This window comes from Ixodes scapularis, unplaced genomic scaffold (assembly GCF_016920785.2).
Source record: "Ixodes scapularis isolate PalLabHiFi unplaced genomic scaffold, ASM1692078v2 PGA_scaffold11__112_contigs__length_91849675, whole genome shotgun sequence".
NCBI lineage: Eukaryota > Metazoa > Arthropoda > Arachnida > Ixodida > Ixodidae > Ixodes > Ixodes scapularis.
The window spans coordinates 61,216,291-61,242,722 of record NW_024609837.1 but is presented as its reverse complement, the minus strand read 5'-3'; the positions used below and the strand labels follow the sequence as shown (position 1 = coordinate 61,242,722).

General features: G+C 47.5%; 1 protein-coding gene across 1 annotated transcript in view; it reads right to left on the bottom strand.

Moving 5' to 3' along the window:
- Positions 1 to 376: 376 nt before the first annotated feature.
- The window catches only part of LOC8037461 (nicalin-1), a 31,337-nt gene continuing 5,281 nt past the window's right edge, over positions 377 to 26,432 (bottom strand). Inside the window, exons 3-14 of the mRNA XM_029983165.4 lie at positions 24,813 to 24,957; positions 22,480 to 22,574; positions 19,081 to 19,164; positions 14,711 to 14,814; positions 12,050 to 12,138; positions 9,300 to 9,424; positions 6,761 to 6,951; positions 6,089 to 6,209; positions 2,867 to 3,033; positions 1,795 to 1,848; positions 1,053 to 1,131; positions 377 to 963 (exon numbers count right to left, since the gene is read on the bottom strand). Of these exons, the coding sequence (XP_029839025.1) occupies positions 901 to 963; positions 1,053 to 1,131; positions 1,795 to 1,848; positions 2,867 to 3,033; positions 6,089 to 6,209; positions 6,761 to 6,951; positions 9,300 to 9,424; positions 12,050 to 12,138; positions 14,711 to 14,814; positions 19,081 to 19,164; positions 22,480 to 22,574; positions 24,813 to 24,957 (1,317 nt within the window). The 3' untranslated portion in view covers positions 377 to 900. The remainder of the gene's footprint in view (positions 964 to 1,052; positions 1,132 to 1,794; positions 1,849 to 2,866; positions 3,034 to 6,088; positions 6,210 to 6,760; positions 6,952 to 9,299; positions 9,425 to 12,049; positions 12,139 to 14,710; positions 14,815 to 19,080; positions 19,165 to 22,479; positions 22,575 to 24,812; positions 24,958 to 26,432) is intronic.

The window sequence follows — 26,432 nt, the reverse complement described above, 5'->3', positions numbered from 1 at the left end:
GGCATGCTCAATCCACGATACTCAGCGCGACCGATTGCTTTTTTCCATGAGCTGCAGGCCAGAGGCCTCTCGGTCGGTGGAGATCGAGGGGCCGTGGTGTGCTGGGCCGTGGGGCACTGGGCCGTGGTGCGCTGGGCCGTTCCAGCAGCCGCCGTCTGGCATTGCGCGGCTGCTGGAACCCAGGATCCCTGGGTTCTGCAGCGCGAGCTTTCATTCCATGTGCTTTAAGCTGGTGTGCGCTACCCCACCTGGCCACCGGTCCCCCTTCAATATTTTAATTTCTACCTCAACTTGTGTAAATTGCATGCCCTCTTAGAGCTCCACAAGCAGCCCGTAAGTCGTTGCAACAGAAGACACCTTTGTTAACAAAAACAACTCAACATCCACAATGTTTTATTGTGCAGGCTACTTTGGCCACACCCAAACCCTTGGCAATTGCTCTCGTCCCTCAGCAATGACACAACCTTCATCTATCGACACAAACACCTTCGCCCCCACACACAAAGCCAACAACTACGCACTGCAATATTTACAACCGGAGAGGCTAAAAAAAATTAAGCGAAGCACTGGCCACCCTCTCAAACAAAGTCACGGGTCGGAAAAAGAGACGCATTTGTCGTACTACTATTCAAGCGTGAGCACAACACCGAACCTTCTTGAGGAACGCACAGCTGAGTCTCACGATCGAGACACCTTGTCACTCCGCGTGTAGCGCCTCCCAAAGCAAAACGTTTGCACTAATGGCACCAGTAGTTTCGTAAAGGGAAACCACGATGCCCGGGGCATCTGTCCCCCGCTTGCATGGCAGACGGCGGGATCCAGGGCACCGCTGGGCGCCCGTCGAATCGGCAAGGAATGAACAACCTTCGATTCAACCTAGAGTTGACCTCCGGTCGACCTTCAGTTGACCTTGGCTTTGGGTTGCGAAAACAGGGCAACCAACCTCTGCACATGGTGGAAGTTCTGCACAAGGAAAAGAAGTGCTTGTCCAATCGCCAATCTAAGAGGTTGCGGATGGCTGGAACCAATCTATTTAGAAGCGGCATACTTACGACGACGATGAGGTAGACCGTGCCGAGGTACGCCCCAATCAGGGCCGCCAGGAAGAGATCGAATACGGCTGGCTTTACGCTGCGTGAAAGTAACGTTGCCACAATATGCCTCGAAGCTCCCCATTTAATATCTGGCTGTACGGTTGAAGTGCACCCTATAGTCCGTTGCAACTCGAGAAGATAGGGCGAGGGAAAGGAAGGCCGGGGAGGAGGAAGCAGACGGAAAGCTCGAGAGAGGAGGTTTCCCACCCTTCTCTCCAGCGTTCCGTCTGCTTCTTCCTCCCCAGCCTTTCTTTTCCTTGCCCTACCTTCTTGAGCTGCAACTTACAATAGCAAATACTTGAAGACTAAATAGGTGTACAAGTTACAAAGAGCCTCTAATGGTTGCAACGTAAACTGTAACAGAAATAAATTATTGGAATTAAATCTAGGTACGGCACAACCCAGTCAAACTCTCTTAATGTTGTTTCCGTTCACTGCCCAACTTGAGTTTCCGATAGGTCCTTACAGAAAATAAAATTCACATAAATGCAACCTTAAAAATAGTTTTGTGAGAATACATGCACCTTGATATTAAACTTTTATCACATCCATCATAGGATTTTGACTATATTATTTTACAGATATTTTTTGGGTACTAGCAAGTAGTTGCTAACGTCGGTAAGCGGTAAACCTCATGCCCCATAATGCACGCAGCCTTTGTGAAGCAGACAGATGCAGAACAAAGGGAGGGAGCACAAACCTGTACGCATTCATGACCGCAACCGCAGTGTCGTAGAACACGAGCTCGGGATCCCTGAAACAACACAGGAGTAAAGGCACAAACAATTAGAGTCTTATAACAAAACGGAAAACAAAATTTGGGGGCAGTCGTGCCAAAGCAACAAAAAGCGTCTGGTGTACCCACCCAACGGAGTACTAAAGATGCCTCTAGAAAAAAAAAAAACACTCTTGCCTGTGGACTATGCTACAAGTCTCCATCCAAATCCAACGTCAACTCTACTCTGAGAAATCTCGAATCTACTCTCCTAAGTAGCACCGACAACCAATCGCCACAGTCTTCGGAGGAGTCACGGCAAACGACGGGACAGGAAGCATGTTCAGGCCTAAAACAAATACACCCCACACCGCAATGCCAAGCACAAAATGGCGTCGCAACACCCAACATTAAAGCGCAGGCGTTTTTCTCTTTTAGGCCTAAACGAGTTTCCAGCCTCGTCGTTCGTCCAGCTCCCTTCGTAGACCCCAGCGATTGGCTCTCTCGAATTCTTCGTTGAGAAGTAGACGCCCCAGAGTTCTCAGAGTGAACAAGAGGCATATAAAAGCTCGCAAACTCGCGGAGAAGCACCACGAAGCAAGTCCGTCTTTTATGCTCAGCGTTACAGTTTTTGGAACGCGTCTCCACCTACAGTCGGTGACGGGTTAGGAGCAAAGTGGAAGCCCCTCCCACCTCTCTCCACCTTAGCAGAGTGAACGCTGGAAAGAGGTGGGAGGAGCTTCCACTTCACTTTTAACCTGTCACCGACTACAGTGCGTTTCCCGTCCCATCTCGCACGTGCATCGAAAGTGGTCCCGGAGTGACCACAAATGGCACGTCGCACCGTCGTGGTCCTTGCGGCCGCGCATAGAAACGCCGGCGAAAAAGGTGGGCGGACGCAGAGGCCGCCAGCCACCGCATCCTGTCTCGCATCTACTCCGTCTTTCGTCGACAGTCCGGCCGCGGAGCGATGCTTCCGCGATGACTTCGGGCAGAAGTCGAGGGACCACCCGCGGCACCGGCGCCGTTTGAACACGAGGCGGGTGAAGGCGGGCACCTCTTGTCCGGCCGGAAGGTGGACGCCTTGACCTCCTTGAGGTGCCGGCCGAGCCCCTGCTCGAGGGTGGCCACGAGGGGCGACTTCCCCTTGGCCAGGAGCTGGGCACCCCTCGGCTGGCTCGCCAGGAAGTCCACCCACGCGCCCAGGTAGTCCTCCTGCAACGCCTGCAGACGACGCGGGCGTCCCGCCCCAAAATGAGTGCGCTTTTGCCTCGACGTTGCGTGCCATTTTGATTTGGGGGAATAGGTTAAGACAGTGGTTCTCAACCATAGCTGTTTCGGGAATCCCCTCTGGGTCAGCAGTATTGAGGGGAACCCTATCCACTGGGATGGGGGAGTGTATTAGACGACTGTACAATGACGAAGGGGTAAGTGAATTAAAACTTGGGTTTGGGCGAGTTAGTTCATACTGATATAAAAGGTTAAAAAGCGCAAACAAAACAAGGACAATAAAGGCAGAAAGACGACAGGTGGGCAGCCCATGTGTCTTCAGGCAGCTCTTGCAAAAAGTTGCAAACAGAGGATGGCCATCAGTTTTGCTCAGCGAGTAAAAAGGTTAAAAAATGTCAGGTACCCACCTAACCTAATTTCGAGCTGCTGTGAGAGCTTACTTCAGAAAATAAAAAGAACTAGCCTACAAGGGCAGGCAAATAAAGTTAGAAGACATGTACGTGTGATTCCATATTCGCATAAAGTGTCCCGCAACATTAAGAAGATAGCAAGCGGATACGATATGAACATTGTTTTCTCGGCCCCTTGCAAGCTCTCGAAAACCTGTCCGACGCTTACACAGCATAAAAAAAGCGCTCTGATCTAAAAAGTATGCAGTGCAGTACACTGAATGTGTCAGCAATGTCGTATACGAGATACCGTTAAGCTGTCGAAAAGTTTACATCGGGCAAACTGGCAGCTGTTTTAACAACAGGGCACGGGAACATAATCTTTCTGTGCGCAACAATGCAGGGGGACATCTTGCTCACCACTGCACACGATGCACTGACTGTAAGCCTTTTTTTGGCTGAAACAAAGTTTTAAAAAAAAGCAAGAGATTAAACCGAGGGAGAGATTATAGAAGTGTTTTACATTGTAGGGACCCTTCCCGCGGCCGCTCCTCCAAGCCCCGTTTTTCCCTGCTTTCCCCTCGCCCTCTCGGCCGTTCTTCTGGCCCCCCTTCCCCGCTCTCCCGGATCCCCGACGAGTGAGCGTTATTGCCTGGTGCGTCACCCCTGTTCGGGGAGCGCGGGGGTGGTATGTTGACAGGTCGTGGGGACACACGTGATCGGCCGGGGTCGAAGCTATGAAAAGAGGAGGCGGGACACTGGGGGGCTCTCTCTCGACTCCGGACTGGTCAGTGGTGGCCGGACGGACGACAGCGACGGACGGGGACTCTTCAACTTTGTGAGTTGGTAAACTGTGTTTACCACGCACAGTGCTGGGTAACTTCTTGGGGAGCGAGCGAAGCACGACCCGGTCGGGCGTCGATTGGGTTACGACCCACATAATCTGGCGCCCAAAGTGGGGCCCAATTATGTGGGTTTCTATGGGAGGAAGCTCCCTGGAGTTCAAACTTCGCTGTATTCAAACAAATTTTTGGTCCCCCTCGAGTTTCAATTAATGAGATTCGACTGTATTTTTAAGGTTCGATACGAACTGGGTACTATACTGGCAAACATTCGTCCGGCCACTCCGCACCACGTGCGTCTCAGAAATGAGGTCGGAAGTTGCGCTGCACTGGCCCAATCGCGCCACCGCAGTTGGGCCAGGCCAGTGCAGGTGGCGCAGTTGGGCACTGGCCAACTGTTGACTTTGGATTATAGTCGACGAGAGGATGGAGAATGAAATGGTAAGAAGGTCTGTCGGTTGCACCGCCTCCGGCGCGAGCGTCCGACTCTCGGTAACGCTTTGGCGTCTCGCAGGAGACGAGCCCACGCGCGTGGCCAAGGCACGGCAGAAGGCAACGGGCGCACGACGGAAGCCCGACATTCGAAAAAGGATGCCCTGCCGTTCTTGCCGGTTCGTGGCTAAAAGACGGACCGATGGCACATTTTGGGCTTCAACGCTATTGGCTGCCTGCATGCTTAATTTAAAGCAAATATGGATTCTCTTTTGGAGCCTCTGGTCGCATTCAACCACCGCAACAAGGACCTTGGATGCACACTTTTTTGCTGTTTTCGTAGTTTTCGGTGCGAGCATACTCGCATTTGCGTACAGCAAACCTGTGCCCTAAAAAGAGACTTTTCACGAAGGAATGTTTGTTACTGAATTGTTACTAACCACAAGTACAGCTGCCCAGGCAAGTTCCACTTAGGTTCAAATGGCCAAGATGAGATTGTTCGCAGATGCGTTCTAAAGAAATCAACAAGAAGCTCCCACTCAATTTCCCGATTAGAGGAATCTAGTTATGTGCGAATAATAGATCGAGTTTCAAGCGAATTCAAAGTTAATAGCGATTTTGGTAGAATAATTTCAAATCAAGTATCGAGTAGTTTTTTCGAGCCTTTCACTACCATGCACCGTGCTAAACAAAAATTCAGCTGCACTCGTGAGGGTTGTTTTTAACCTTCCACCCGTCCACTTCTAGGCCGAGTTAGTATAACTATGTTTATGAACTGTAGCACGTAAACAACATAGTTGTTGCAGCTATCATTATCAAGATTTATAAATCTACTTGCTATAAAAAAAAATATTTTTTCTTCAATTTGAGATTTTACAAAAAACAAAAAAAAAACACAAAAAAAAAAAAAAAGCACGAGTGCCAATGCCGGTTGTCAAGATATCACTACCAAAGATCTAGTACTCTCGATCTGTTCTGTTGAGTGCGCTTTTTGCCGAGCACCTGTGCACTGCGGGGAAGCGAAACCCGGGGAGCACTGGGGCTAACCCGCCGTGCCGCAACACTTCGAAAAGGACGAATATCGCAGTTCATCTCGAAGCAATTATCGAATAGCTTATTATTCGAAACTACTATTAAAAAGTTTAGTATAGCACAACGCTAGAGGAATCCGTACCGAAACAAGTTTTTTTAGCTTTTCAAATTTGCATGTAAAATGTCAGTCTCTGTAAAGGTTTGTCTAACCAAGTTCACAAAACGTAACTGCTCAACTGTATTCTCCCCAAGTTTCCCAGGTTCCTTGCTGGCATGCACCTCTTGGTAATGTGTACATCTTTAAAAAAAAAAAAAAATTGAACTGAATCCATTCAAATTCAATCGACAACCCACCAAGCTGTCCCGGAAAACCTCCACATCAGAGCCATCCAACGTGGTGTTGTAGAGAAGGCGCGCAAGCGCCTCGGCGATCACCTTCACGTTCCGAGCCAACTTGGCTGTCTGCACTTTCTCCCTGGGAAAGAGGTAGCAAACAAACAATTTGAGTCTCATCCAATTACCTGCAAGAATAGTAGTTGTCAAAACAGTAAGTCATAACAAGTTTCACATACTACGTCGGAATCATAGATAACGGGCCAGAGCCTTGTTTTAGGATGTTAAACAAGCAATTTTTTAGTAGAGGCAAATATTAAGAAGATGTTCAACTGTATGCGGAGCATAAGTTTGTCTGCTTGCACAGGGCTTGCGACAATGTTAGAGCGCCAAGCTTTTATTGGCTCATTGAAAACAATAGTGAATAGATCTCAAGGCACCTAGCATTGGGGTCTACCCACTATCCTTCCACTCAAGGCCAATCAGAACTCGGTGTCGTTCCGACGCCGCCGCAACCCCTGCGCGCGAAGCAGACGACTTGCCCTCCGCATGGCCCGCCAAAGTCTGACAGCATCATCTATGGTCGACAACGAATGGAATTTAAACCAAAGATCTACTCATAGATGTTCGAAGGTCGTCGAAGTTAGAAGGCCGGCCGGCGACAATTTTTGCATCGCCGCTCCGGTGTCGCACCTGGTGTCGAAGATGGAACTCCGGCTGGTGGCGCGGTGGCTGGGCAGCCGCGACACCGTGAAGGCCGGTAGGCGCCGCATGCTGAACCGCTCATGCTCCCAGGCCAGCACTTCGTCGGCCAGGTTGATCTTCTTGTGCATCATGGAGACCTTGAGCGGCGGCTCCATGCCCGCACCCACACGCTCCAGCTCCTGCGTTACGGGTCTCGACGTAAATATACCTCAAGCTGCGACGTGGGAGCGAGTATGTGGATCCAACGTGACGAAAATCTAGACAGGAAGTGCTAAGTCATCACCCGAGGGCGTAAGCGGGAATACCTGATCTCGTCGCCTGAATGACTAACGCGATATTCAACGCACGACTAGTTTGAGCGATGCCTTTTTAACAAATCATTCCTAGCGCCAACAATTGTAGACTGGAACAGTCTTCTGGAATCTCTCGTGTTAATCACTGATTCTGCAGTTTTTAAAAGCTCCACCGTCTTGCATTTTCGCTCTACGGATTAGGTTTCCAGTGGCGCTAATTTTCAGTTTTCGTTCGCGGCAGTGTATGCTGTTTCTGTTATCTTGTTGTTTGTTTCCTAAATTTCTTTGTATAATTTCTTGCGTGGCCCGCTCGTTGACTAATGCCCTGATGCCAAATGCCGTGGCACGCGCGAGTCGGTGTGTGTGCCCAACTGTCTGAGAGTTGCTCATGTTTGTTATGCACCCATAACTTTGCAGTTTCTGAACCTATTTTTAATGTTCGAGCGAAAATTGACTTGTCTCGTCGAACTGCATCGAATAGACAGGGAAATTCAAGAAAAATTTTGCTGAAAAATGTTTTATCTTGCAAGTTCCACTTTTTAGTGCTATTGAAACACGGTGGAGACTCCCCAGGAGTGCTTAGCCGCCTTCTCGTCCAAAACTGTACACCATTTATTTCGAAACTCCCAAAGAAACTAAATGGACGAGGCATTTTCATTAAACGTCGGTCGAGAGTACATTAGTGCTCCCCGATCTATACAATTCGCTAAGCTAGATTCGACGAATTCGTTTACCAAGATTTCACTTCAACGGTGGATGCTCCCCAGGCTAAAACAATGTGCCATGACAAGACAAAACTCGCTCAACCTGTTCCCAGAAGGCCGAAGGTTCCCCAGGATAGCCTCACAGGTTCCCAGCTCCAAAACTTTCATAGACTGTCACCTAGGGTTACCAACTCTTCAATGAAGGAAGTCGGGAAGGGGGGCTGGTGAAAGGGAGGAGGGAGGAGACACAAAGGGGTTTATACAAGTGATGATGATGATGATGATAACAGGCTCCCACCACAATTTCCGGCTTGCCATTGCTCTTGCATGCTAAAGTGGCTGAAGCCTCGCAGTCAACGTCAGACAGTGCACCATTGCTTTGTGTAATTTGTGCAAACTTCGTGTTTCACAGCATGGCGAGCATCGTTGGGCGTACGTTGGATCACATACAAGATTTCTAACTCGACCGTCTGAACCAAATACGGGACATATAGCTGTCCCGACACGGATCATGCGGGACTTGGGATGCTTTATGAAAAGTCGGGACAGTCCCGCGAAATTCTGGACGATCAATAACCCTTATGTCACCACCTCTAGGTATAGTATTTTTCCAGCTTAAGGCCTATATTAGCAGATCCGAGTCACCCATTGTGACATTTGGTTATAAGCCATACACTCCCTAATAGCATGGTTTGTAGGTTCCTGCCCTGCTTTACTGCATGCCAAGATCGAGAGGGGTACTTGGCCAAAAATCGAGAAAGATGAGGGCCTCTCGACGTCGAAACCTTTGCGAGCTCCTGCTCTAGGACACGTCTCTTTAGGTGAGACTAAGTTAACGAGGTCGATGCTTTCGAAATCTTGTTACGTTGATCCATCCATTAGTATTGTAGATACTCATGTATAAGCTGCCCTCATGTATAACTCGCACCCCCCACTTCATGCAAAAATTTAAAAAGAAAAGAAATTTATAAGGTGCTTAAAACGAAAGTTTCGCCCATCACCAAAGGCCTAGTCCTGCGAAGCACCGCAAGATGGCGCTAGCTAGTTTTTGCCATTTGCCGCACATTACCATCATCGTTGTGCGACACGACACTTCCGCTGCTTCTGTCTTCAGTTTTCCACGGCGACTTGCCAGCGCCATTTTGTCTTTGTTATCGGTGTGTGGTTTGGAAGCACGTGCACTGCTTGCAGAGCCTCATGGGATACAGTGGTACATAAATAAACCAAAAAAATGTGGCTTTTTTTTTGTTTGAATTGTGTATAACTTGCACCCCAGGAGAATTTTAAGAAAGAGTGCGGCTTGCAAACAAGTATATATGGTATTTAGGTGTTCAAACGCATTCGAGCTCCCTAAAGCCTTGGAGAGGAGGCAAATTCACTCTACTCCTCTCCAGCAATCGCTTGCTAAGGCGGAAAGAACGGGGGAGCACTGCGGGGAATGCTTGTGCTCCCCTTCTTAACCCGTTAACGGGGCGCGGTCGTAGAGTTTGATCGACCCTCTCCGTGTCGAGTTACCGAGCCGCCACTCACGGCAAAGAGTCGGGCGGCGGCAGAGCCCTCCTTGGGCGGCTTGGAGACGTGCAGGTAGAGCTCGTCCCCGGAACCAATGGAGTCGAGGCACATGGTGAAGAGGGAGTCGGCCAGGAGGCTCCCCTCTGCGCAGGCACAAACAGACAGATGCACGTGTCATTATGCAAATTCAGAAACAGAATCGTACAAAAAGCTTTACGTGTGTATGTATGTTGTGCCTTCTATGTCTGCAGTATCGGCATTTTTGTCATTACAAAAAGCTCGGTGAAAGGTATGTAAAAATAAACTTTCAGCCTTTCCACTCTCGTGAAGAAGTAAGACCAGCGAAGCTGCACTATGGTGGAAATTAAGTATTTATATAAATGTAAGGATTAAGGTGCGATTGGGTACGATTATGTAACAACCGTACTCTCCCCAGTTGTCTTTGTTTTTACCACATTAACCGCCAAAGGCTCATGAACAGGAGTCGAGGCGTTCTTAGTCGTTCATCCACCACGCTCAACCTTGGTCGGTCCTCCGGTACGGGTGGGTACTTGAAGCCATTCACGGTCGCAAACCGGGGCACCGCGCCTTTGAGCAGGAAATCTTGGCACGTTCTGCATGCCGGTTCTTTGTAGACGTCCGCCAACTCAATACACTGCCGCAACGCGCGCGCGATCGTTTCCCGCTTCTTCTTGTCCGAAACGCCACCGATCCTGAATACGTCTCCGGCGAACCAGAGTCGGTCACACACGGCACACGTGACGCCAAACGGGTTCTCCACGAACTCCCTCCGGAACCTTGCCGTCGCCCCCGGGAACTGTTCAGCCGGCGTGGAGTGCTGTTGTCGCCGGGCCTCACGCTTGCGCGTGGCCTCCGCAGCACGATCGTCATCCGTGACATGAGCCCGCCGGCGCCCTTTACATCGCTGGTTCTGTTCTCAGCGGCGGCTTTCCAGGCGAGCGATGTGCTCTTCTTTCGCAATGTGCTCTTCTTTCGCAAGGGAGTCTGAAGCAGTAGACGCAGTGGAAGTCGAGGCGACAGCGGCTTCGCGTCGGTTGAGCTCCCCATTTGCGCTGCTGCTTTAGTCGCCGATCCTTCCGCACCCAGTCTTCTTTCCCCGAAAGGGCACGCGGCCAACCCATCCCGCGTCCAAACCGAAACTGATAAGAGCGTAGGAAACAGCGCGCAAAACAGACGAGGACGAAGAAACACATGTGATGAGTGCTGCGCTCGTCTCGTGTGTTTCCTCTTCGTCCTCGTCTGTTGCTTGCACTGTTTCCTACGATAAATTCCCTCCAACGTGCCCAAGTATCTATTATTCTATGATAGCTGGAAAAGTTGCCGCCATCTACGAGCGACGGCAGCAACGAGACTGGTTGTGTGCTTGCCGCCGTCACTTATAGATGGCGGTAGCTCTCCAAAAGTTTGTGTAGGTTTGTGTCGACATGATTTTGATACTGGACATGACCCTGGGGAACCTAGCTCTTAACAGCTCCGCTGAAAAATTGTAGAGCCCTTCCACTTCACGTGAAGGTGGAGGAACAGCAAAGCTGTTATTTTTATAACGTCTAGGACAACCTCAAGGACAACTCCTAGGACAAACTCGAGAACAATCTCTAGGATGACTTCTCAAACGACTTCTAGGATGACCTCTCGGACGACTTCTAGGACGACCTCGAGAACAATGCCCAGAGATGATAACAAGGGATCAGGACTTCACCATCTAATAATGGCAAGGAAGGCGGACTCACGCTAGTTGCCCCTCTCTTTTCATTTTTATTTATTCATACTTGCCACGACCAATGCAGAGTTTTCTGTCAACATCCACGGACGCATTTTTTCCCAGATCCCAGCGCATAACAGCTTCACTGTAAAAAATGTTCTCGACGAGTTCCGAGTCTTTCCGGATGGCAACCGCTGAAGCGTTACAATTAATTTGTAAACTGATCATTTTATGGCTTGAGAATTTTCGGGTTCGAAGGGACCACGAAACAATCTTCTTTCAGCTAACTAGTGCGGTAGGATAGGTGGCCAAGTGGACTAGCGCACACCAGCTCAGAGCACGTGGAGCAAAAGCTGGCGCTGCAGAACCCAGAGATCCTGGGTTCAATCCCCAACCCTGCCCGTTTTGATCTCTACGAGCATCGTACCGGCGTGCAGTCGCGTATCACTACTGTGTGGTGCACATTAAAGATCCCAGGCTAGCGGTTGTACTGCGCTGGCTAAATTTCCCATCTACAGCTGGGAGACAAGTTGCCCGTTGAAACAGACTAAGTTCTGGGCTGTATAAACATACACACAACACACAATTAACTAGTGATCTCGATAGATACTTGGTGTCCAACAAGCGTGGAACAAGAATCAGTTTCTGCTTGAACATACTGTACTTGTTTTTGCAAAAAATTCATTTTTGATGCTTGCATTTCCAAATATTCCTGCTTTTGCCCCGACCAGTCGGCCCCACCCCAACCAAACAAAGGAAAGGATTATCTTTTGGCGAGGGACAACTCTTGCCGGAGGTTGAAGACAGGAAGAGACTGCAAACTTCATAAGCAGCAAAACAGAAAAAAGACAGGAACACTGCTAGAGTTATTTGAGAAGATGACGTGACTTGAAGGCGCCCCAGAGTTATCCCATTTCCCTGCCACCGGCTTTTGTGTCAGAGTTTTTTTCAATGGTTGAATGGTTAAATGGTTCTGGCACGGATCAGCCACGCCAAAAGAGTCCGCCATAAAGCGTGTTGCTGAATCGACGTCCCAGCAACTCACCAGAGCTGTCTATGTTGTCTTCGATCCATTTCTTGGTTCCGTGATAGTTGAACTTCCCGCCGGCCGAGACCAGAAACACAAGGTTGAACCTGATGACGCAACAAAAAAGGAGCGCGGATCACGTCAGCCCAGTGGCAAGGACAAGCACACACTTTTAGAATTTAGTCGGTAAATTCTATGGGCCCAAGCTCAGGCTTGAGCTTTGCAGCATTTCACAGAAACAAAAATTTGTGAAGACAAAAGATTCGAGAAAGAATAAGCAACCAAACAATTACAGGTCACTAAAAGCTTTGAGCTGATTTTCTTTTCATGATTTCTTGTGCAGAAAGGGCAAAGGTCTTGTAAGACAACTGAGAGTTTCTGCTGACATTGGTCCTTCAAAGGAACAATATAAAAATTTTAACACTTAAAAATGAGACGCTTACAATTCTCTGTAATGTCGAATTAGAGCGCGTTGCTCTAGAGGAGGAGGGGAGAGTACGGAGAGGAGAGTATGCCTCTCCTTCTCCTCTGTACCCTCTCACCCTCGTCTTCCTCTCCTTCTCCTTCCTCCGTCTTCCCCTCCCTTGTGGCCACTCATGACACTAGTGACCCTCGTGACGCCACTCGTGAAGGCCTCGTGAAGGTCACTGTGAAGGTTGTGACCTTCGTCGTGACCTTCACGATTGACCTTAGTGATGTCACGCGTGACCTTCATGAAGTCACGTTTCTCATAATGCAACGCGCAATTACGCTGACGGCGACGCCGCTCAAGCCAGAAACGGGCGCCTAAGCCCGTAAGAGCTGTGCTCTAAAATAATTTGCTGCTTGCATTTTTTATATTGTTTATCTTGGCCCAAGTAAGAAAAAATGTACCACCTTCCCCCGAAATACTGAAATTCTGCTGCATAATCGCAACAAAAAAGACATACTTCCCAGTCTGCGGCCGTCTGTGGCAGTCATGGGAACCACGGTGTGATGTCACAGTGAGTACACAAGTTTTTGTGGTGCCACATAACCATAGTCAGCCAAACCATTTCCTCTCCACTGCTACCCTTCCCCACAGAACTATCTTTTCTCTCGATCGCTCGCCACGACCTTCGGCAATGCTAAAAAAAAACACTGTGACATCACTCCAATGACGGCGTGAGAGTTTTGAGGGGTCCCTGATTTAGATTTGTTTCATTTTTTTTAAATAAAAACTACAGCAAGCAAGAAAAAAATAAGAAAACATGATTTTCTGTTCTCCATTTTCTAAGTGACATAGACCAGCTTTTCCAACTAATTGACCAAAGTCAGAAAATCGTTAGCACCCCTTTAGTTATGCTTTTCTCGGGTGTTTCCGTCATAGGAACTGCTCAAACCATCCCCCTTCTCGATGTTGTTGCAATAGGACCATTCAGAAGGCAGAAATTTGGTTAACATGCCCAAAAACAAATAGGTGTGTCTACTTTACTCATGGTTAGAGCCCTGTCCACCTGTGAATATCCACCATAAAACTGGAGGATGTGGATAAAAATGAATAAAATTTGCTGCTAGCAGATCAGATACAGATAAAAATGCATTGGGTCTGATTCAAAAGTTAGCAGATAGAATGGGGATGTGTAACATTTTTAGATATCTGAGGCATGCCATTTGCTCAAACAAAGACTGAGTGATGCTGTAATTACTACATCCCTCATTAAAGCAGTTAGGGCTTGCCTCACTGCTCTAAAGACAAATGGAGCTAAGTTTAAGTATTTTGTTGGAATTAACTCGCCCACAATGTTACCATAAATAGCATTCTGAATGGTAAACACACAAGACTTTGGCAACGAGGAGGTTTTTGTATGTGCAAGCAGACATACAGCAAAAGAGCTGGTCAAGGTACCTTGGTGTTGCACGCAGTGACACTAAAATTTTAACATTAACCCAAAAATAATTACATACTACAGGTTGGATATGGATAGAATTGAGCTTGCGGATGCAGTTATGATACGGTTTCAATGCAGGTGCCAAAATCACTAATCACTCCCGATGATGCATAAGCCATACGCCTGTTATACATAAACTATTGAATTAAACAACTTCGGTGTAGCAACAATAGACGAGGTGCACGAGGGGTTTTCTAGAAAGCCTATGCTTAAGTTAATGCTCTCTCAAAAATCTAATTCAACAAAGCATCAAAATAGCCTCAGATCAGGTGTTAATGACATTAACGACATCTCTTTTATTACCAGTGTCCCCCATGAGATGGCTATCAACTCTAGTCACTGAAGAACAGATCACATGGGTATCCAATGAAAAAAAACTATAGCGTATGCTGAAGATACTGGAGACTACTTACATGTAGGAATGCAAAAGCATTCCTACACGCAGCACACCACATCTTCCTTTTTCACACAGCGTTCCGGCGGTGACATTATGTTTCCCCACAGCGCAGGAGCAGCGAACCCTGCCGGCTCCACGGCTGCTGTGACGATGCATCTACGTTGCTGTGCTTTTTCTTTTTTGTGTTTTATTTCTAAAGCGCTTTCACTTTGACCTTGAGCGCCTCACCGGCTTCCGTGACGAAGCAACTGCGTTGCTGTGCTATTGGCCAATGGGAATTTAACTGCCGTTTCGCTGCTCCAGACAGTTACAGACAACGCCGGCTTCGCTCCATGGGACAGTGAATGCTTTCACGTTAAACTGCCGACTCACTGTGGATGCGTCCTGGAGCTCGTGTACAGCATGGAAAGCAGGCGAGCCAGTTCCAGAAGCGCCGCCACTCCACTCCCGTTGGAGTCAGCTCCAAACGCCAGAGCCTGCGTCACAAAAAAATTGGCTGCATGTTTGGTCATTCTGCCAAACACGTTTAATTAAGGGGGACACTACCTGGGAATGTCAACTTCGAAACCACTCACTCAGTCGCCATGATATTCGCAGGTGGTGTTTGTAGCCATATAGAAGGAGGGCATGCGAAGTTTTAGCCCTCTGAACTAATTTAATGAGCTACTATACCCCCCGAATGAAGTAAAGCATAGCTTTGCATGGAATCTGCTCAATGAATCTATCATTGAGAAAGGGTGTTGATAACCACATACAGTATAGACCACTTACAACGTAACCGCTTATAGTGCAGGACCGGGTATAACGCGGCTTTTTTAAACCACCGGTTCGCCTCCCATAAAACTCCATGTAATTACATACCGCTTAAAATGCAGGCGCGCGAAGGGAAATACCGGTTATACAGTTGAACCTCGATGTAACGAAGTCGGTAAAATTCGCAATTTACTTCGTTACATTGAAATTTCGCTAAATCGAAATTTGGCTTTAGCATGCAAAAACAAAAAAAATTCTGAAACATTTTACGGGTATGAAAACTCACCGAAAATGACATTTATTTAGGGGCAAAGTAGTCCGCGAGTTTTGCTTGCGCCTTGTCCGACAGTAGCAGCGGCGTCGGCGGCGTCATACGGCGTTCGAGCGGCCAGAGCGCTTGCACGGCATCTTGCTGCCCATGCGACGCCGTGTACCTCCTCAGTACGTCCATTGCGTCGAGCACTTCCCGAGTGCTCGTGATCTCGGCAGTTTCTTCAGGATGGCGTCCAAAACGTTTGCTTTCTCATCCAAAGAAAGAACTTTACGTTTCCTTATGGCAGCAAGCACGTAAGTGAACCGCCCGGTTAAAAAATAAAGCTGTTTAGTTTAGGCGGTGGCAATGTTTCCAACCTACACAGCACTCTTGACCGCACAGTTTACTTGCCCCCTTGCGCCCACAGTGTGCTTGCGCCTTTGCTTTACATCACGCTCGCAAGACGATAATCGGTTTTTTCGGTCTTCTCCTAGACGGCACTGCCCGTGCGGTCGCGCGGATCGCGCGGTCGCGCCATCACGTCGCTCCCCCGCTGAAGTCGGCTCCCGCGCTACCCGCGGTACAGTGGACCATGATGATCAGTGAATGTCAGTGGTGATGCTGTTATGCCGTGTTAACTTTTTGCTCGGCATTTTCTGGCCAGCCTCGCGGAATCCGCTTTGCCGCATGCCTCGCCGGCGCTACCGGCGCCGCGTCCTCGGGCAGCCTAGGAACGTTGAAAGGCCTGTCCCCGTGAAGTAACCTATCAAGCGCTCGCGTTTGCGCATAATTTTTTTTTTTTAACCACAATTTTTTTGCGAAGTTGTTTTTTAGAGTTGATTTATTTATTGCCTTCTATGGCAATGGCGCTTCGTTATATTGAAATAGCAGCAAAATAGACTTCGTTATATAGGGACTAAAATACATGGGGTCTATGGGCAAGAAATTATGAAAAATAAAATACTTCGTTAAATCGAGGATTTTGTTACATTGAAGTTCGTTATATCGAGGTTCGACTGTAGTGCGGTTTTCGGAACAGCCCGGCGACCGCGCCGGCTGACCGACGCAGAGAGCAGGCTTCCCTGTGCGACACTAGATAACGGCGCGAGCCGCAAGCGGCACTCGCGGGGCAAGGAGGTTGCTCGAAGAAGCGGGCAGAAGCGAAGAGAGAGGCTTCAGTTGCCATAGCAACGGAAGGACGCACGCACGTGTCGTTCACGTGCATGCGTCCCTCCGCTGCGTTGGAAAACAACCGCAACGACAGACCAATTGCATGTCGAGGAGAAGTGTTCGCGCGCGTTGCATGCCGGTCACGGGCCGACTGGCCGGCTGCTTCTATCCGCAATCATGGCGTCGGTTGTGATCGTCGACATAGACGGCGTGGTAGAGGCTCATGGTTCCGCGTAAAAGCGCTCTCCTTGACTGTGAATTTTCGTTGTGTGTCGCTATGATAACCCAGCACCAGAGCCGTATATGGGGAGAGTTTGGTCAGTCTATGATCTCGCCGCCGTAACGCTCTCCTCCCGAGCGAGCCAGTCAGCACGCGGTGCAGAGCGAGAGGCATGAGCGCATGCGCGCTAACTCCCGGCTGCTCGCAGCTGAGTGGGGAGAGCCGCCATCTTCGATCATTCTCCCGGCGGAATGCGTGGCATCGGCATCTAAATCTCGATTATTGCCTTTTATATCGCCAGCTCTGGCACGAAAATGACATTCTGTTATTCCTCGGTGGATTAAAAAGCTAATAAATGAAGTTTTTTCGGTGTATGGCCACAAACTTTTATTCAGGCGAAAAAGAAGCCGGCCCGTAGCAGACGACGCGTAGCCTCAGCAGCGCTCTTCTCCTACCAGTCTCCCGACAGCGTTGCTAAAAAATGGCGGTCGTCTCCTCTCTGCTCCCTTCTTTCTCTCTCGCTCCTTCGGCGCTCTCCCCCCTTTCATTTACTTTTCTCCTCTCCGGATCCTTCGTCGCCACACCCACTGGCCAAACTCTCTTAATATACGGCTCTGCCCAGCACGTACTAGAGGGGAAGATCCACCTACTCGTGCGGCGATGTTGTGGCGGCACTCTCAAGACGGCGGAAACGCCCGTGTCGTCGTGTTTGTTTACTTCGACTACAGTGGTGCTTTCTAAGCATTCGTGTTTACAAACATCGCCCGGATTTCTTATTTGGAGCATTTCATGCCTGTGCTCAAGTTGAAGGTATTACTGGCGCGTACCGTATAAAGGATGCGAATTTTCACGCGTTTTCATCGCCGGAGAAAAGTGATACGGGTTAGCAATCCTGAACGCTCGCAACGTCCGTCCGCAACCCGCGACGCCGTTAAAAGGCTGCGCCAGGCAAAAGTAGCTCATTTCTTTCAAAATGTGTGACACACTTGAGAGAAGTGTACTAGTATGGTGAAATAAAGACTTTAATCAAACTAAGCTTTATTTTTCATCTAACATAAAATAAATTCTTTTACAAAGGTAAGTTGTCTGATGGCATGCATTTTGGCCTGAAAAATTGATGTTTTGGTTATAGCACGGTACCGCTTATAGTGTGGATTTTCGCGACTCCCGCAACATACGTTATATGCGGTCTACACTGTAACATCATACTCTGATTGACTGTACTATGACCGAGCAACACCACTGGTGGCCATTGCTGGACACCAGATGACTCGTCGAACCCTATGAGAAAAAATGTGAAAAGCGAGAGTTCTCATTTGTCGTGCTATTTTTGCGAAACCTTGTAAAATTTTCTTCGCAAGACACTTCACACAAGCTTCAAAAAGTTCATTTTTATTCATTCCTCTCGTAGGCTTGCACGTATTGCCTGGTGTCAAGCAACGGCCACTGGCAGTGCCACCGTCGGGCTCCCAATCCGCGATCCAGCCGACCAGAATAGATATTGGTGCCATTGGGTAGCCTTGCAAACCCTTCTGATCTACTTATAGTTAGGCTGAAGGTTTCGCAGCACCTACGAGATGAAATCCAGATGTCTATGACAAATGGTCTCTATCGGAATTATCTCAATCCCCTGGTGAAAGAATAAAGCATAAGATACCTGCGTGCCCACATAAAGAATAAAGCATAAGATGCCTGCCCTTCCACTCCTCGTCATGCATGCTCTTCCTCCACCACCTGTTTCTGCTCCTCTCATTCTTGCCCTTTCCACCCCTCTCCACTCCGTGCACTTTCTCACACCACCTGCTTCTGCTCCTCCCGTTCCTGCGTGCTGGGTCCGTAGTTCAGTTGGCAGCGCACTCGACTTCCATGCTAGTGGCCGGGGTTCAAACCCTGGCACCGGTTGCAGTGTTTTTTAGGATTGTTTAGCAGTTATGAATTGACTGACCTAAACATTTTGTGCTTCTGTGGCTCTCAAGGTTGGCTGGCCGTATAAAGCTACCCCTTTGAGAACAATCCGTCTGCCTTTTTTCCGCCACACTGTTTTTTAAACTTGGGCAACGTACAGCCACCACTTTTGGTAGGTGATCAAGGTACAAACAAAAGCTCAGGCAAAACTATATTGCCTGAGCTCTCTGACACTGTATCTAAAAGCTCAAGAAGTCACATTTCCTAACAGCAACTTTTGCCAATTGCGCCCCCTCCATACTAAACACCAAAATGCCATTACCATTGTCAACAAGAGTATCGAGAAATTGAATGCCGACACCATAAACGTAGCTCGTTTAGTGTCTTTAGGTAATGCTAAGGGGGCAGTGACAATAAAAAAACAGCAAAAGCACTACTCACTGGGCTGATTCCATGAGTGTCATAGTGAGCCACGATCACCCCTGTGGGGAGCTGCTCCTCAACTCCAAACCCAGACAGCTTGCCCTGAAGAGCGAGGAAAAAAGATTTAACAGTCGAACACCTCTTCGCCACTTTCACTCAAGCAGCACTGAATGCTACAAATGCATTCAAACCATGGCCAACCCTTGGATTTCCACTTAAAAGGTGTGTGGACACATAAAACAACCCACTGAGAAATACATTTCTATAGTAGAACCCCAATTATATGACTTTTGTGGGACCGTGTGAAATTGTTGTATAATCCGTCAGTCCTATCATACGAGAAAACAACAATTACTGATACAGTAATCGGCCTCGCGCAAAAAAGACAAGCGGAGGTTTTAAATGATGTCTGAGCAAATAATCTGCTGTACTTTGACGAAGCAAAAACCGTCGGAACAAATTGGAGCAAAACCGTAGAATTGTACGGTAAAGGCGAGAGTAACTTTATTCTCACCGCAAAAGAAATCGGTAATCGCCTGCTGGACTGGTCGCGCAACATCAGCTTCAATCATTTCTAGCTTTTCTCGTGTTGTCAATGGTGTCTGTTTGCGAGTCATCATTTGCCGGCGTGCACATTGCGACGATGGGATCCTCGTCACTTTTCACGCTTTCCGAAAGCGGGAACGGCGGGAACCAGCGGAAGCGTGCTCAATTTCGGGAAAAGAAACGAGTTGGAGAAAGTGGCGCACAGAGGAGAGCGGGGGTAAACGAGAGATGAGAGAATGATGGAAAGAGCCGAGCAAGGACGCAACGCGAAAATGCCGAGGCATTTCACAACGCGGGGAGGAGAAGGGAAAGCACCGTCTCCTTCTCCCACCCGGCGCTGCAGCTGTCTTGGGTTGCCGGCGGCGTGTTTTTGGACCCTCTGAACTCTTCCGCATTGCTGCGCCGCCACCCCCCTCCTTGCGCAGCCGTCGAATTCGTCTTGCGTTTTTCGCCAGAACGTCGTACGACGCAGAACGCTTGGAATCGCGTGTTGTGTGAACCAAACTTTTAATACACTATTTCTATGGGGTGTTCGCCGGGACTGGGCAAATTGGTCATAAAATGTGGGATGTCACATAAACCGGGGACGCACAACCAAGGTTCCGCTGTATCGCTACTAAGTGACATGAACAAGCACGACTACGCATTCTTTTTTCCTTTGTCAATGGTTGTACAAAGCACGGTGCAGTTAGCATGAACAAGCGATCCCTGGTTTTTCATTGTTTCCTCATAGGAATGAAAGGCTATCATCAAAATTACTAGTGAGGTGAAAGGTACCCCTTTGGTTTACTAACTTAAGATGCAGAATTTGACGGTCGTCAGTAGTGTCTCAGTAAAAGGCAAATGAGTGCAGAGATTGCGTTTGCGCTAACAACGTTGCACAGCGTATGCTGCCGGACAGTATGAGCGTGAACCTTCAACTTGCAGCGCCCAGAGGCAGCGTTACGTCTCAACACGAATTTAGGCGTTCGAGGTCTTAACCTCTATGTCTAATGATAAGTTACGCCGGCAATTAGAGACAGCTCAGAGACGCTTTTTTTTTTTGACATTTGCTCTGGAATAATGGAACTTTAGCTACTTATAAAGTTTTGTATTCTCTTTTTAAAACAATGATTAGTTTTAGTGCAGCTTTCATAGTTTTGTGTTCCAGAGCAAATAAGTAAAAAGCGAAATGAGCAATAGCTCATTTTGCTTCTTATGAAGTCTAGAGTCCTAACAACTACCCAAATGCAGCATAAAATTTTCTAACCTAGAAGAGGAAGATAAAGATGTCATAAAGCCTTCCTTTTAGTTAGTTAAAATATGCAAAAACATAATTAAGATATTGCAATTCCAAATCAATACTGGCACGCCATGTATCCTCATGATAATACATTAAAGATTTCATTATGAAGGGAAGACGCCAAGTGCACAAGCTGAGAAGACAATACAAAGTTGCAAAACGAGAAAAATGCATTTGAAAGTTAGAAACTACGCTCCAAAAATCAGCTCCTTCATACAAAATTGGGACGTAACCAAGATAGGCTGTCCAGGAAACATCCAGAGTCAATAAAATCGTCCCTCCCTGTATCGTGTGACTTTTCTGGCCACTCTTGAACCATGTGCCATCGAACACCATTATGACATTAGCTGCTCCTCCCTATTTCGGTCTTCACGAGGTCACGGCTGGCAGTTTCTGTGGCAGGCAGCAGCATAAACTTTCTTGCCAGTGAAAGTCTTGTGGTGCACTGGTGTAAGCAGGCTGAGAATCACGCTGAAGTGCGAGAGTTTAGGGCGTTCAAGTTGACAAACGGCAAAACCCGCGCAAGCTCCCACTGTTGTAGCTTTGCTTTGCGTTTACGTTTCCATCTGAAGCAGCACATTTTGACGTAAACGTCGAAAGAAAAAACCCACTCAAGGCGCCCATTCTTCTTTAAGTGCAGCTTTAGGGAGAATGAAAAGCTTTCGTGTTTCCTAGCCCCACTTGCGACAAGAAGGGCAGATCACATCGCTCAGAAAGCACGCCGATGCCGCACACCACTAAACTCGCAAAGCCATGGCCACATGTTCAGTAAATGTTTTCGAAGAACCCAATCTTTTTTCGGAAGCACTGACAGATTTGAACGGAGTGCCGATTGCATTGAAAGAGCCGCCGCTGCCGTGGTTAGGCTTAGGTTAGGTAAATGGTTGTTTCTATAACATTCTCCACTTGCTTTTGAGACGCCTTTCTTAAAACTTGTACTTACTTCGGTAGTTCCAAATGCGAAAATCAAGCTTTTAAGTGTTGTCTATCGCAAATCAAATCGGAAAAATGTTGAAGGTACCGCTGCCCCAAGTGACAGCACCATTGAGCTACTGCGAGTTAGTCAGACATGATACCGACACCTAGACAGCACATGACACCTACAATTTTAAGTTTGTTCATCTACTAAAAAAAGTAGTCTGTTACGGATCATTAGACCTGTTGAGCACGCTTCTTACCGAGCACCAGCGCACTGCAGAGAAGCAACACTCGCGGAAGTGGGCTCCACGGGTGTTGCTTTTCTGCAGCACACCGGTGCCTGGTAAGCACGCCCAGCAGGGCCGCGGGAACAGAAAGTATGAATTACACGAAAACGCCGTTCGAATTAGGCGGCTTATAAATAAGCTGGAAACATATCGGAACAAACATAATCTTTTTAATTTGTTTGAATTACCCACGGGTATGAAATATCCGAGTTTGAATTATTGCAAGCCTACTGTATGTGCACGAGCACCTATGGGATCTGACTTGCGACACAAAGAACCTTATCTGCATGCTCGCACCTCCAAACCCTATTGTTTGACACGTCAAAACATGGCACTTCCTTCAGGTGCAAGTTCTATCGGCAATTAATTAACGGCATCGCAGACCTGTATGCTTGAGAGCTGGACATCCGACATGACTTTGGCTTGGCTTCCAGAGACGACCAGCTGGAATCCGCTTGCCTTCAGCATCCCCCACAGTTCTGAAAGCAGAGTTAACGCGTTGGAGGGCGTCATCATTCGTGCAGTGTGCCATAACGAGTCGCGTACCAACCTTAGCATGCAGGCTGCATAAATCTGAGTAGCAGAGCTGTCATTTTTTTCTTTTTTTTTAGAAAACTTCAATTATAACGAGGATTACGGTACACAGGAATATTAGAATAGTCACACCAGAATGAACAGTCCAAATTAACTGATTACAGTCACGGACAGTTCTACAGCACATATACACTAATGCTTCGAACCCACTTTGGATGGCTCGCAAAAGTCAACTTCTCGGTGTATTGCGCCGTAAAAAAAAAAAAATCTGTTCTGGATTATAAGCAGCGGTGTTCGCAGACGGTGTCATGACCGTGCATGCCCAGTTGTGTGTGCTGGCAAAAGTTAGTGCAATGTGAGACACAAAAGTTTGCGGATCCTCGACCGATCATCCCCGTACCAAAAATGTGCAGCCACGAGTATATTTAAATCTCTGCTTCCATATTCGGTATTTTCTTTCTATTATTAGTAAATTATCACACTTTTAGATTGTACATTAGAGATGCGCACCAGCATAGTGAAAGGTTTTGAAGGATTGTCTGCTAAGCTGAGCGCCGGCCTGCTCTAGACGCTTTCTACATATGTCGAAGGCACATGAGCACGGGCACGACACCGTCTGTAAATGCCACCGCAGATTGCCAAAAACAGATTTTTTTTGTTGTTTAAACGAGGTAGGTTGACTTACTCATATTTTCCACTCCAAGCTTCCACCACCTAGCAGCACCTCCGTAGTTAATCGTGGCCCCGTACGTTGAGAAACCAATGTTTGCAAGCTATCTGAAGTGGGTTCGAAGTGTTAGCATACATGCTGTAGTACAACGAGGCAGTCTTACAGTTGTCTCACGATACACGAGCATGCTGCCTTCTGTAGCATCTCGACTGTGCCCGTACGCTTGAAGGTCACGCGAAGAATGGGCATTGTTGAAAACGGAAATCCCATGACACAGGCAGGACGACGGGAAAACTCTTCGTCATTCTAAAGATACCAAATGTGTTCAATGAAAGAGTTAACGTTCTGCCCGAACGTTACGACCTCTCGTCACCTTGTTTATGGAGTGCTTGTGGGCCACAGACACTGGAACCTCTCAAACCAAGCTCAGAACTTGGCCCATATAGCGCCCTTCTCTTTTCTCCCACAACATTTTTGTTCTGCGTGAAGGTGCACGGCAGCACGGAGATGTCAGTATCTACAGCCTGGGCAAAATGAACTTAACGCACTTTAAACTGACCGCATAGCTTATCATGCTGGGATTTACTACAGAGGTGCTTGAAGTTAGTGCATTGATTAATTGAGAGTATGAATACATGAAACCTCCAGAGTCAAAAGAAATAAAATAAAAACTGGTTTTGTCTATGGTAAATTTAGCGCTAAACCTTTCATCCAGAAATCATCAGGACATTGCTGCTGGCTATTTCGGCGTTTACTACGATTGAAACACGCATGAAATGGAAAGAAAACAGAATTGGCTTACCTATTCTTCATTTCATTTGGCCCAAATAAGTGCCACAGAAACCCATAATATTTTTTAGTGTACATGCTAAGTAGGAAGAAAACAGTCTTTTTATTTTTATTTACTTAGCTGAGCCAATCTCTCCAAAATTATAGCGAAAGCTTCCACTAACTTCAGGCACTTCTGTAGTAAATCCTAGCGCCATAAATTAAGACACCGATTTATTCGGTCGGTTTAAAGAGCATTCGATCCATTTCAACCACGCGGTAGAACCGACAAACCTGATGGCAAAGCACTTAACGCAAAAACGAGATGGAGCACCATACTACAACGCAGCAAACCACTGCTTAGAGGATTTCCTAGACATAACCTCCCACACAGCTCTTAGCTATTAGACCCACCAGCCGTTCGACAACAGCACGATAGAGCAATGGTTAGTCTGTCAGCCATCAAACCCTAGGGCATGAATCTTCAAGAGACTAAGGTGGTCATAGTGTAAGAAAGTGGGACACCTGGTAGTCCATAACAGTGTAGATTGAAGAGCCAAAAAACCAATGAGTTAATAGAAGAGAAACATGCATACTGAGTGCTTGGCTTGTACATTACTCTTCTACTTGTCCACTGCCTTTTGACACTTTAATTCTCACAAACGTAGTATGAAATGGACGGTTGCTGCAGTGCATTGGCGGGCTAACGAATGAGGATTCAACCAGACACAAGGTTGTAGCATACCTTGGGCAACACTGCCCGAACGGCCGCTGTCCGCAGTCCGCTGGACGCTCCGATACATGTCGCTCAGTTCTTCCGTCTCGTAGGCAAAGTAGATGGGTATGGGGACCGTGTCCTCTTGCAAGATGTGCTCTAGCTCCATCAGCCTCTGCGCACGCCAATAAGCGACAGAATGCGCACGCGTGCGGACTTGATGTCCCACTTCGAGAGGCCTAAGGTTCCATCCCGGAAGGTGCCCCCCAAAAAAGTACAAGCGGGCAAGCCGAAAATCCTAAGGTAAGAAATGCAAAGGCTCCTGCGAAACTTCTGGGGGCAAAAAAAATCCGTCTCTGGTGAGTTTTTGGGTTAACCCCTTCATTGTTTCTAGTTTTTGGGAATTTCCAACCCTCAACTGCTTAATTGTTGTCTTCGAAATCATATTTCTAATGACAAATGAAATGGGAGCAAAATTTTAAAAAATTCAGTGCAGCCATCTGTTGCCGCAGTCGCAAATTAAGCCATGAGCAAGCCTGGTTCGTCCGAAACGGTTGAGTGCATGAACCGGGAGAAAGCAGACAAGCTGTACTCGTCTTAATTGGTTTGGGGACGGCTCCACATTGACGAGTTAGTCTCATCCAACACGGTTAAGGGGTTAAATTAGATGCCCAGAGAAGCACTGCCTACTAAATTTAACGGGAAAAAGATCCATGCTTCGTTAGTGATGTTACAACCGCCTGTGACATCACGTCTGTTTATGATGTTACGTCTGTCCGTAACATCAAATCTCCAGAATAAACCTCCCACCCCAAGAAAGAATGGATTGTTTATTAAAAGCCTGCCATTTCAAAATTCCTGTTACAGACCTTGATTCCCTCTAAGAACCCATAGGGGAATATGTCCCGATTCTACCATGCTCCCTAGGATGTGCTACGCAGTCACCTCATTCGAAACACTCAGTTACTCAAGGTGCTCCTTAACTAAGTCAAGCTTTTATAAGGAACAGACATATGAAACATTCGTTTAAAGTGATAGCAATTAGCAGCTCGTGTTGCAAAAAATCTGGCATCGGCATGACCAAAAAATGCGACAATGAAATGAGCGCAGCCACGTGTGACGTCGCACGTGGCTGTCACATCATGACCCTATCGACCCGCTAAATTTTTTCCCCCCGAATTTCACAGAAAATTTCCTTGCCAAATTTGTCAAAAAAATTTCTTGCAAAATTTTGAGGGAAATTTTTCTGCCAAATTTAGCAGAAAATTTCAATGAAAACGCGTGACGTCAAGTAACGCTACCGCCTAGAGCCCTAGACCATGCACACACACTTGCACGGCTTAAAAACGAGCACGGGTTTAATTAGAACTTAGAAGGCTTTGTGAACGGGGCCCGATAACGCTATCGCGTTCCACTCTTAAAGGCGAAGCTTAACTCTTTCCTGACCACGGGAAAAGTAGCAATTTTCAAAGGATCTGTGGAAACGCTTTTTTTTTCCTAACTAATTTGTGTATGAAGCAATATGACTCATCAAATTGTGGCCAATTTGTTCTTCTTTCAAAGGAAACTGAGGTTGGTATAATGCGAGGAAAAGACTCTAAAATTTTATTTCTTAAATTAACAATGTACTTGCAGAAGGCATATAAACAC